The sequence below is a fragment of the Ochotona princeps genome, chromosome 4, assembly GCF_030435755.1.
Source record: "Ochotona princeps isolate mOchPri1 chromosome 4, mOchPri1.hap1, whole genome shotgun sequence".
In the NCBI taxonomy this organism is placed as follows: domain Eukaryota; kingdom Metazoa; phylum Chordata; class Mammalia; order Lagomorpha; family Ochotonidae; genus Ochotona; species Ochotona princeps.
Window position 1 is genome coordinate 7,549,540 of NC_080835.1, and position 12,766 is coordinate 7,562,305.

The 12,766-nt window shown below is 47.6% G+C and overlaps 1 protein-coding gene across 1 annotated transcript; it reads right to left on the bottom strand.

The window, feature by feature from the left end:
* Positions 1–343: 343 nt before the first annotated feature.
* Positions 344–12,516, bottom strand: TTC9C (tetratricopeptide repeat domain 9C). Its single transcript, XM_004596761.3, has 3 exons — positions 12,183–12,516; positions 7,813–7,995; positions 344–698 (listed from the first exon to the last, which is right to left on the bottom strand). Exons 1-3 carry the CDS (start codon positions 12,418–12,420, stop codon positions 604–606), a joined length of 516 nt encoding a protein of 171 aa, XP_004596818.2. The 5' UTR covers positions 12,421–12,516; the 3' UTR covers positions 344–603.
* Positions 12,517–12,766: the final 250 nt, after the last annotated feature.

Below are 12,766 nucleotides of genomic sequence, written 5' to 3' on the forward strand. Positions count from 1 at the left end.
AGGGTGACAGGCACAAAACACATTTGCTTTTGTTCTGCTTGCTTTTGGTACTGTTTCTATGTTACATGTTCCTATGCTTCCTTTTTTTTCTTTTTGGCATTATAGTTGAAGAATTATAAAATCTGTCATGTTAATACATTGGGCCCAATTTATAATCACCTGATTTTTTTAAAAAGCCACACTTTCTAGTTTGGGTTTGGGCATTTGAGAAAATACAGAAACTTCTTTCTCTTATCCTTGCTGTTTGACCCTCTGCCAGCCTTGAGCCCTGCAGGTGAACACAGCCAGCAATACCCATCATTACAGCATGCCTGATCTAAATGTCATTCCGCCACAGTGGATTAATGTTTTCTGATTGTTTTTCTCAAGGAAAATATCCCCAAAAGGAAAATATACAAACAGATACACACATGGATCAAACAAACAAAACCCAGACATAGATTACACATTGTTAACCCAAACGGAAATCCACCTGGGTCGGAGGTACAGGGCACATTTCTCATGTGTAGGCTCAGGCGTCCCATGGCTGGGTGTGCACGTTCGTCCACTGATGAACCTCGGTGGTCCATCTCAGTTCAGATACAGGAGCATCTTTGGGCTTCGCTAGCCAAACATGCCCAGGTAGAGCTGCTTCTCTTTCCTATGGTAGCTGCTGAGCTCTGACTGTGTCAGCTGCAGGTACCGCCGGACATTGGCATCTTGGAAGGTGGACGAAAAGGCAAGAAAGAGGCAGTTAGATGATAGTCACACCAGGGGCAGAAGAATAATGCCAACCTCTTTCCATTTTTTCTCATTTCCAAGATCTGAATATATCCCAGTCAGTCTCTGCACAGTAAATATCATTATTATCATTTTGAATTTTTTAAAAGATTTATTTATTTTTATTGGAAAGGCAGATATACAGAGAGGAGGAGAGACAGATAGGAAGATCTTCCATCTGAGGATTCACTCTCCAAGTGGCTGAAATGGCTGGAGTTGAGCCCATTTGAAGCCAGGAGCCAGGAGCTTCTTGTCTCCCACATGGGTACAGGGTCCCAAGGCTTTGACTGCTTTCTTAGGCCACAACAGGGAGTTGCATGGCAAGTGGGGCCACTGGGATTAGAACCGGCACCCCTATGAGATCCTGGAATGCTCAAGGCAAGGACTTCAGCTGCTAGGTAACTGTGCTGGGTCCTAAGTTTTACTTTTTCTTATTCCAAAGCAAAGAGGCAGACGGAGACATGTAAGATCTTCAACCTACTAGTTCACTCCTGCACCAGCTGGACAGGGCCATGCTGAGACCAGGAGACACGCAGGAGTAGGTACCCAAGCATTGGGAGCCACCACCTCTTGTGCCACATGCCCATATCCACTTTGAGTTTTAAAAATCTCTACACAGGGCCAGGCTGGCTGCTGACTTTCCACTGAAAGGGCGTTACTGTTGGGGATATCTGATGAAACAGCACAGCAGAGTCTCTACGATACCGTTTCCTTAGACGTCTTTAACTATGTACGAGGAGACTTCAAAAACCTCACAGAAAAGGGTAATTAAAGGTAGATTCAGGCACTGGTGTTTGGCACAGCACTTAAGACACCACCTGAGACGCCTGCAGCCCGTACGGGTGTGCCTGGGTTAGCATTTGGATCTAGCCGCCTTCTGGTGTGCTGCTTCAACACTTGGGTCCCTGCCACAAACATGGGAGATCCTGACAGAGTTCTAGACGATTAGTTTTGGCTTCATCCTGGTTGTTGCAAACATCTAGTGAACCCTAGGTTGGAACCTAGCTATTTCTCCCTCTGCAACTCTTTCAAATAAAATTAAAAAAAAAAAAATTAATTGAGCCCGACACTATCACTTATCAGCTAAAGTCTTCGAATTGCATGTGTTGGGATTCCTTATGGGCGCCGGTTCCTATCCTAGCTGTTCCACTTTCCTCCCAGATCCCTGCTTGTGGTCTGGGAGAGCAGTTGAGGACGGCCCGAAGCCTGCACTCGTGTGGAGACTGGGAAGAAGCTCAAAGCTCCTGGCTCCTGGCTTTGGACTGGATCAGCTCCAGCCATTGCAGGCACTTGGGGAGTGAACCAGCAGATGCAAGATCTTTCTGTATCTTCTTTTCTCAATAAATCAGATTTTTCCAAACAAATTTTAACTAATTTAAAAAATACATTTGGGGGGCCCTGCAAAATAGCCTAGTGGCTAAACCCTAAATCCCCAGAGGACAGGGAGCTGGGTCAGAACTGGAGCAGCCAGAACTTACTGGTGCCCATATAGTATGCGGCGCTGCGGGCAGCCTTCACCCCCTGCACCACAACGCCAGCCCCCAGCACTGGCATCTAAACTGCCAGGCTTAATGTCCACTCTGGAATTTTCTACAAACATTTCCCAGGAACTTTCTCCAGACCTCTCTCATACACATACATTTCAAGGTTTTTTCGGTACCAAAACATATGTCTTTTAAGTTCATTGTCCATAAACTTTTCTAAGTGTGTACAGCAAGGCAGTCACCTTAGGGTTTTTCAAGGTTCAGTTTGTGGCTGGAATGGGACATGCAATGGATAGATCTGACCACCCTCAGTGCGCCAACGCTCCAGCTGGGAGCTGGCCTCTGCCATAGCCATCACTGCTTCCTCTGGCTCAACGAACCCCAGGTACGACCTAGATAAATCACACGCACACTGAGAGACAATCTGACACTTGATACTTCATTTTCAAGGCAAAAGAGCTGTTCTAAAGCAGATGACAGACTGAATATCTGTGCTGGTTGTTCCAGTATGGAAGAGTGTCTCCTCTCCGGCACTCGCACGTAGGGTGCTTACTGGATGCTGGAAGCAGAGGGGTCCCCAACAGAGCACTGCAATAACGTCTCATCAGTTTGGCCAATGGCAAAGCCGTTATGTATTAATAAAGATATAAACTTGGGCATTTTGTTTATGTTTCTTGCTGTCAAGTATCTGGAGTCTTCAACAAATTTGTGAAAACTGACGTTTGAAAAGTATGCATGTACTACGTGGATTCCAAAATGTTTTTCTACGAAAATAAACTTATCTTCTAAACAACTGTTATTTTTTTTATAAAGATTTATTATTATTGGAAAGCCGGATATACAGAGAGGAGGAGAGACAAGAGAGGAAGATCTTCCATCCGATGTTTCACTCCCCAAGTGAGCCGCAACGGGCTCGTGCACACCGGTCCGAAGCCAGCAGCCAGGAACCTCCTCCACGTCTCCCCCACGGGTGCAGTGTCCCAATGCATTGAGCCGTCCTCAACTGCTTTCCCAGGCCACAAGCAGGGAGCTGCATGGGAGGTGGCACTGCTGGGATTAGAACCGGCGCCCATATGGGATCCTGGGGCTTTCAAGGCGAGGACTTTAGCCGCTAGGCCACACCGCTGGGCCCTGTTATTAATTTTTATATTTATTTATCTACTAATATTGCAAAGGCAGATCTACACAGAGCAAGAAATACAGAAAGATCCTCCATCCACTGGCTCACTCACCAAGTGGTTATAATGGCCAAAACTGAGCTGATCCAAAGCTAGGACCCAGGAGCTTCTTCCAGGTCTCCCACTTAGGTACAGGGAGGGGCCCAAGCCCTTGAGCCATCCTCTGCTGCTTTCTTAGGCCATAAGCAGAAAGCTGGATCAGAAGTGAAGCAGCCAGGGTCAGGTGCAGTAGCCTAGCAGCTAAAGTCCTTGCCTTAAATGCTGGGATCTCATATGGGCGCCGGTTCTAATCCTGGCAGCTCCACTTCCCATCCATCTCCTTACTTGTGGCCTGGGAAAGCAGTCAAGAATGGTCCAAAGCCTTGGGCCCCTGTACTCACGTGGGAGACCCAGAAGATGTTCTAGGGTCCTGGCTTAGCTCCGACTGTTGTGGTCACTTGGGGAGTATATCATCGGACGGAAGATCTTCCTCTCTGTCTCTCCTCCTCTGTGTATATCTAATATTCTAATAAAAATAAAAATTGGGGCCCAGCGGCGTGGCCTAGCGGCTAAAGTCCTCGACCTGAAAGCCCCGGGATCCCATATGGGCGCCGGTTCTAATCCCGGCAGTTCCACTTCCCATGCAGCTCCCTGCTTGTGGCCTGGGAAAGCAGTTGAGGACGGCCCAATGCATTGGGACACTGCACCCGCGTGGGAGACCCGGAAGAGGTTCCAGGTTCCTGGCTTCGGATCGGTGTGTACCGGCCCGTTGCGGCTCACTTGTGGAGTGAATCATCGGACGGAAGATCTTCCTCTCTGTCTCTCTCTCCTCTGTTTATATCTGGCTGTAATAAAATGAATAAAATTAAAAAAAAAAAAAAAAAGAAAGTAATCCACAACCTTTTAAAAAAATAAATAAATAAAAATCGTTAAAAAGAAAAATAGTTGTGGGCCCTGCGGCATGGCCTAGCGGCTAAAGTCCTCGCCTTGAAAGCCCCGGGATTCCATATGGGTGCCGGTTCTAATCTCGGCAGCTCCACTTCCCATCCAGCTCCCTGCTTGTGGCCTGGGAAAGCAGTTGAGGATGGCCCAATGCATTGGGACACTGCACCCATGTGGGAGAACTGGAAGAGGTTCCTGGTTCCCGGCATCGGATTGGCGTGCACCGGCTGTTGTGGCTCACTTGGGGAGTGAAACATCGGACGGAAGATCTTCCTCTCTGTCTCTTCTCCTCTCTGTATATCAGGCTTTCCAATAATAATAAATCTTTAAAAAAAAAAATGTAGAGCAGCCAGAACTCAAATCAGCACGCATATTTGGTGTTGCCTTTTTGTCACGCATGTGTTTGTTACTCAGTGGCGCGTTATTTTATCAGGGTGCTATAATTTGTTGTTGATGTTGTTGTTATTATTGATGTGGCTGTTATGAAATGATGTAAATCCAAAAAAACAGTAATATTATTACAACCCCAAACAGCCTGTATCTCATGCAGTAAGATATTGTGAAGTAACCAATGAACCAACTATCAATATGAGTCAGACTGCTTAAGATCTACATCAAAGAATTGCAAAACCTAATACACTTGTAAGGCCCTATGATACTTGGAAATGGGGAGGGAGAGCAGAGAAATCTTACTTCACCCTAGAAATTGTGAGGAAGACGGGAAGTGTAACCTATTAGGATCATAACTGGTAACTCATAGACAACAGACTCAAATCAGCATTAGACAATAGCAAAACTACAAAGGCATATGGGGGGAATCAGGAGCGATCCTAACAACCTCTTAACAGGAGGTCATATGCACAGAGCAGGGGGACCCCAGGGTGGAGCAGGCAGACAGGAGGAGGCTTGTATCCCAACCCTGAAGACTCCCAATTCCTCATCAAGGACTTTTAGTATGAGCACCAAGGACTACATCCCAACTACCAAGGAGACCATGGGAAATGGAGTGCCTGCGGAGACCAAGAACTCTGAGGTCACCCACCCCCTTTGGATCTACCACATGGGATGGAAGAAGCCCAAATTCTGCCTTGCAGGAGCCGAGGTCATCGGAACGACAACCAGAAGCACTGAGCGGTCCGCAGAAACAGAAGAACAGTAAATTTCCTTCGGGACTAGGGAGAGGAGCTTTCTGGGTCCTTGCCTGGTTCTGACTTTGGGTCCCCACTCTGTCTCGTAATGACCATCAGGGTCGCTCTAGAAAACCCTCAAAACAAACAAACAAACAAACAAACAAAACTAGAATAGATAGAGAACAACAAGGAAAGCTTAGAAACAGACAGGAAACGGTCAGCAGGGATGCACTTGTAATTCACTGGGTGGGACACAAAGATTAGTTACTCCTCACTGGGGTATTGAAGATTTCTCTGCACACCCCTCCTAAAACTGTTCACCTAAACTGTTGACATATGTCTTGTTAGAGTTATAGTGTTAGACTACACGTAACACAACCAGGTTCAGCAAAATCATGCTCCAACGCTATGAACTGCTAAATACTAAAATTAAAATAGACATGAGACAGCTGAATAGTAATCTATAGCCATTTTAAGGTGTATAGAACCCGGTTGTATATAAACTAATAATTGAAATGTCAATGTGGAAGTCACAGGATGTGGTTCAGAACTTGCATTCTTTTTTTTTCCTCTGTTAATATATTGGTTACTCAATACCATGTACTGTGAGATAAGTACAATTAAGAAGCTAGCTATAAAGTATAGGGGTAAATAGAGAAGTGATTATGTCTTGAAAAAAGTTGGGAAGTCTTGTCTTCTAGAGATCATTTTTAAGCTGATTGTTGGAAGAATTAGGGACTTGCCAGATGGAAAAGTCCAGGCAGAATGTAACACAAAATGAAAAGGCCAAAATCTAGGAATGACAGAGTGTGTTCCTAGTTTGTTTGTTTGATTGTACTGCCTTTGTTTCAGGAAGAATTTAAGGTAATTTATGTTCCAGTCTTTTCATACTGGAGTGGTTAGAGATGAGACTCAAAGATGGCAGGAAGTATATTATCAAGAGTTTTGTAATTGATGCTTGAATATGAATTTTATATAATGGAAAATGAACCCAAGAGGACTGATAATCAGATTTGTTGTGAATTTTCTGTATATTGAATGAATGAAGATAGAAATTGAAGATTAATATGTACATTTACAGATTTCATTTTTGTAAAAGGCAAAAGTGCATTTATGTGTGTTTATATATACTTGTATATACAAAGGAAAATGTTTCAAAGGCTATACTTTAACTTGTTCACAGTGATAACCTCTGGGGAATGGGATTAGAGGGAAGGGGATTTATGTGGCTGTCTGTATACTGGGTTGGATATTGTGCTTTTATTTCTGTATTTGAATTTTTAATAAATATGTATTATTTAAAAAAAAAAAACTCTGAAGAGGGAAGTGTGGAAATTAAATGGAGTTAAGCAAAAAAATAAATAAATAAAATACCATGTCAACTAATGCCATAACGGTTACTGATGGTTACATAATGGTTACTGATGTAATGTCAGGGCTTTTAATTGATCAGAATGATATTCCGCCAGCTCTACCGTCAGACCAGAGATGGTCTCCCCAAGAAGCTGTTGAACTTATCTGGACAATAAGATGCTGGACTTTATGCTTGCTAGATGCTTGCAATGAAAGAATCTCAACTGAACTTGAACTGTGGTAATGCAACAAGGTGGAGGAATCCACCACCAGCGATGGGGTGGGGAGGGGTGGGGTGTGGAGGGGTGGGGTGTGGAGGGGTGGGGGTCGGGAGGGGTGTGGAGGGGTGGGGTCGGGAGGGGTGGGGTGTGGAGGGGTGTGGAGGGGTGGGGAGGGGTGGGGAGGGGTGTGGAGGGGAGGGGTGTGGAGGGGTGTGGAGGGGTGGGGTGGGGAGGGGTGGGGAGGGGTGGGGAGGGGTGGGGTGGGGAGGGGTGTGGAGGGGATCCCAGTGTCCATAAAACTGTGCCACATAATGCCATGTAATCAATACAAAAAAAAGACAAAAAAAAGTAGAGCAACCAGGACTCAAATCAGCACGCATATGGGGTGCTAGCCTCACAGAGAGCAACTTACATGCTATACCACAGCCTGGTACTTCAAGTTTTTAATTCCAATTTTCCACAAACTTTTTGAAAAATGTTTATACATATACATATATATATAATGCCTGTTTAGCATAAGTACTTCCTGAAGACATATAGAATAAAATCTTATTTTCCTATAATGAAAGAACACAGGGACAGAAGGCTTATGCGTTGTATACTTTGTTATACTTTTTGAAGAATATGACTTAATCACATATTCCAAAAAAGAATCAAGACATTAAAACAACAGGTCCTATTTCTACCAACCATTTTCTGTATTCCCCACTGGTCCTGCCCCTGTCCGCCACACTCACCTTTGGGTTCCCTGTCCCTCCTTGCTCACCTTTGGGCTGCTGACTGATGGCAGCCAGGAGATAGTGCTGAGCTTGGTCGTAGTCCTGTAGATGGAAGAAGGCCACTCCAGCCCGATATAAAGCCTTGGCGTTGTCAGGCTGCCGTTCCAGCACCTTCTGACTGTACTCTCTCACTCGTTCATAGTTCACTGGCTCCATCTGAAGGAGGCAGGCTAATGGGACAGTTACAATGAAAACAGGGACACTTTACTAGGCTAGCCAGCACTGGGCAGCTTAAGGCTGTATGTCAGACGCAGGAAGCTGGTGGCCTTTAGTCATCCCACAAACCCTGCAGCCATCCCCCAGGTACAAAGTTTCACTCCCCACCTTCTCCTGTGTGGACCAACTGTCTACAGGGACTGTGTGCAGTGTTCGGTTGGCTGCAGCCATAAAGCTGGTCACAACAGGGGCTGGTTCCATGGTGGGTGTAGCAGGCTAATCTTCTGCATGTGGCGTTAGCATCCCATATGGGCATTTGTTCGAGTCCCAGCTACTCCACTTGTGATCCAGTTCCCAGATAATGGCATGGGAAAGTAGTGGAGGATGGTCCTAATCCTTAGGTCGTTACACCCACATGGACCTGGAGGAGGCCCCGGACTTCATATCATCCCAGCTCTGAATGCTACAGGCATCGGGGGAGTGAACCAGCAGATGGAACATCTGTCTCCCTATAAACTCGTTCAAGTAAAAATGGTAATAAGGATCGGGTGTTGACAGCCTAGTGGCTAAATTTTTACCTTGCAAGCACCAGGATCCGGCACTGGTTTGTGTTCTGGCTGCTCCACTTTCCATCCAGCTCCCTGCTTGTGGCCTGGGAAAGCAGTCGAGGACAGCCCAAAGCCTTGGGAGCCTGCACCCGCACGGGAGACCAGGCAGAGGTTCCTGGCTCCTGGCTTTGGATCAGCTCGGCTCCAGCCATTCCAGGCACTTGGGGAGTGAGCCAGCAGATGGAAATTTTTGCCTCTGTCTTTCTCTCTGCAAAACCTGCTTTTCCAATTGAAACAAATCAATCTTTAAAGACAAATTAAAAGGGGCCTGGCATCGTGGCCTAGCAGCTTAAGTCCTCGCCTTGAACGTGGTGGGATCCCATATGGGTGCCGGTTCCTATCCTGGCAGCTCCACTTCCCATCCAGCTCCCTGCTTGTGGCCTGGGAAAGCAGTCGAGGAAAGCCTTGGGCCCCTGCATCCACGTGGGAGACCTGAAGGAAAATTCCTGGCTCCAGATCAGCGCAGCTCCAGCCATTGTGGTCACTTGGGGAGTGAATCATAGGACGGAAGATCTTCCTCTCTGTCTCTCCTCCTCTCTGTACATCTTTGTAATAAAAATAAAATAAATCTTAAAAAAAAAAGGGGAGTGACAAAAAAACTACAAAAACAAAATTAAAAAAACTTTGAAAAAAACAAAATAAAAAACTGTTCAGAATAGGCTTCATTTACATGTAACTGGCTTTACACTCTTTCCTCATGGCATCTCTTCCACCTGAGGCGCTGTGTTTCGAACCCCCATTTTGCCACTGTTCTTGTCCTGTAGTTTTGGTCCCAACTTTGTGTGAGGAAACTGCAAGCTATGAGCTGTGTGTTTGTTATACACACTCTGCTGCAGCCTTCTCATCCACGCCATAAAATCAGTGTTACTAGATCTTTATTTATTTACTTTTATTGCAATGGCAGATACACAGAGAGGAGGAGAGACGGGAAGAGCTTCTGTCTACTGGTTCACTCCCCAACTGGCCACAACAGCTGGAACGGAGCCAATCCAAAGCCAGGAGCTCTTCCCGATCTGTCACGCGGGTGCAGCATTCCAAGGCTTTGGGCCGTCCTCGACTGCTTTCCCAGGCCACAAGTAGGGAGCTGAATCGGAAGCAGGCCAGCCGGGATTAGAACCGGTAACCATATGGGATCCCAGCTTGTTCAAGGGAAGGAGTTTAACCGCTACGCTATCATGCTGGGCCCACTAGCTCCTTTGAATGGATGAAGTGTAGGAGGACATTGTGACCCTAGAAGGTCAGTGAGCACAGGATTACAGTTGATTGGACAATATTTGTATGATAAACAACTGAATGGGTGTGACTGATTGGATATCCTTTGCACGAGAACTGAATCACTACCTTTTGTATACCTGATGATGTATATCATTTGCATAAGAACAGTTGAGTGGGGCCGGCGGCATGGCCTAGCGGCTAAAGTCCTCGCCTTGAAAGCCCCGGGATCCCATATGGGTGCCGGTTCTAATCTCGGCAGCTCCACTTCCCATCCAGCTCCCTGCTTGTGGCCTGGGAAAGCAGTTGAGGATGGCCCAATGCATTGGGACCCTGCACCCATGTGGGAGACCCGGAAGAGGTTTCTGGTTCCCGGCATCGGATCGGCGCGCACAGGCCCGTTGCGGCTCACTTGGGGAGTGAACTGTCTCTCCTCCTCTGTGTATATCTGGCTGTAATAAAATGAATAAATCTTTTAAAAAAAAAAAAAAGAACAGTTGAGTGGAAAGTAATATACAAGAGAAAAGGATTTCCAAACAAAGGCATAGAAACAGTTGATGGTTTTGTTGATGAACTAAGTATCTCTACCCTAATCCTGTATGACCCTCAGTGTATGAAGTCTGATGCTACTAATAAACTACGGCTTTGACCATCAGTCAGGGTCCACGTGTTATTATCGGCTCTGTGCACCAGTCCATCGCTACCGGACAGCGACAATGAAGAAATCAAGGTTTACAGAAGAAACTAACTTGCCCGGATCCTCCAGCTTCCAGGTGGGATAAGTAGGAACTGCGAACAAAGTCCTCGCTGACTCGCCAAAGCATCCTCACTCTTACTGCCTCTGCCCTTCATCATCCTCCTGGGTGCCTCAGGGGAGCTCCAGCACACCTCCCTCACGTCAAAACTGTGCAGAGTTAAACATACATCGGGTTCCAGGCTTTCAGCTTCAGCCGTGGAGAACACCCCCACCAAGTGGTCAGTTTATCGGATGCATTTCCAGCACTCAACTCGCCTGCCTCCTCGGGAGGGGTGGGGACCACCTGCCACACACCATCCCACGGGAGCAAGGAGCATGATTCTACAAGCTAGTGTCCCAGTCCCCAAGCAGGAGGAAAACACAGCAGATGAATTTCTGAGTTCTGAGGCCAATAAAATTGGGCCAGGTTACAGCCACCCCAGGTAGGGTGCTGCTGTTAGAGGCCCCTCACAAAAGCAATTTTCAGGGCAGGCGTCCAGCACTCACTATTCCCACTTGCCAATTTACTACTTTTCTTTTTTTAAAGATTTATTTATTTGAAAGGCAGACTTACAGGGAAAAGCAGAAAGATCTTCACTCCCCCAACAGGCTGTAACGGTTGGAGCTGAGCCAATCCAAACCCAGAAGCTTTTTCCGGGTTTCCCACGGGTGCAGGCTCCCAAAGCTTTAGGCCATCCTTGTCTGCTTTCCCAGGCCACAAGCAGGGAGCTGGGAGGGAGATGGAGCAGCTGGGATATCAACCTGTGCCCATACGGGAGCATTCAAGGAGAGGATTTAGTCACTGAGCTATCATGCCCGGCCCTGTAATTTTTTCTTAAATCACTTGAAAAAACAACCATTTTACCAAGTGTAAAAACTATTAACAGTTTCTTTGGCTTTGCACTGTTAGAATGTTTTAACACATGTGAAATAAGTCTGTTAGCTCTTTTGCCTGGCACAGAACAGACCCTAAGAAGTCTCCTTTCTTAGATCAAGTTGAACCTAGTCATACTGAGTACAGGCCGCTGGCAGATGGAAGATACTAGTTATTCAACTTGCTGGATGTATAAGAAACAGAAAAAATAAGGATAGGTCTGCCAGCCCTGGAATGCAGCTGGCATTTGTGCCCTACCTAACAATTTTTCTTTCAGGAGACGACTGCACCGCAGGTGCAGTTTTTCTCTGTGGGGTGAAAACTCCCTGAGGTTATTTGTGTCCGGTGGGAACCACCTCAGCAATGTGAATAGGCAGGTCCCCAAGGGGGGGTACAAGCTGTGTCCTAAGGGATTCCCCAGGGGTTAGACTGTTTATTAAGCCTTCACCTGCAACACTCCCACCCACATGGGCCCCGGTAACGAGTGCCAGCTGCTTTGCTCCCTGCCAACGTGCCTGGGAAGGCCCAAGTGCTTGGCCCCTGGACTCATATGGGAGACGCATGCGGACTGGCCATTGCAGCCTCTGGGGAACGAACTAGATGATGGGAACTCTGTCTCTCCCTCTCTTCAACTGCGTCGAGGAAGTAAAGGCATCTTTTCATAAAGGACAAATCCACACCTCCGGGTGCGAGTGGAGAAGCCCTGCTGGTGGGCTGCAAGTGGATTTCATTGGGGGCGCCTGTCGCAGCCTTCCCCCTCCCCGCTCTTACCCGCCAGGTTGTTGTAGCAGTCAGTCTGCGTGGTGTGCAGCACGCTCTCCTGCTCGGGCGTGAGAGCCGGGCCCTGCGGCCCCAGGTCAGCTATCGGGGAGGGCAGGCTCGGGTCCAGGCCCCGCAGCTGCAGCAGGGCTCGGTGGTACCTGCTCACGGCCTCTCGGTACTTCCCTTCCCGGTACCGCTGGTTCCCTTCCTCCTTATACAGCCGAGCCTCCCGCAGGCGCGCCTCCATGCTTCGCTGCAAGCTCGTGGACCGGAGGGGACAGACCCCTCAGCCCGGGTGGGCGGCTCTCCCCGGGGCAGGGAGCCTCCCCTCCCCTGCAGGATGTTGGAACTACGGAGCGAGAGGATGCGGGAACCTGAGACCAACGCTTAAGTGATCTCCTCAGGGTTCCTTCTGAGAGGGATGCAGCGGGCGGGCGTGCGGACGCCGGCTGACCAGCCCTCCTCCCCGACCTGGAAGTACAAGGGAGTAGGCGTGGACAGTCGCCACCTCCAGACTGCAGGCCCGGACTGCAAGGGCCGCTCTATTATAGCAGTCTTTATTCAACGAGCTTCTGTTGATACCCGTGCTATAC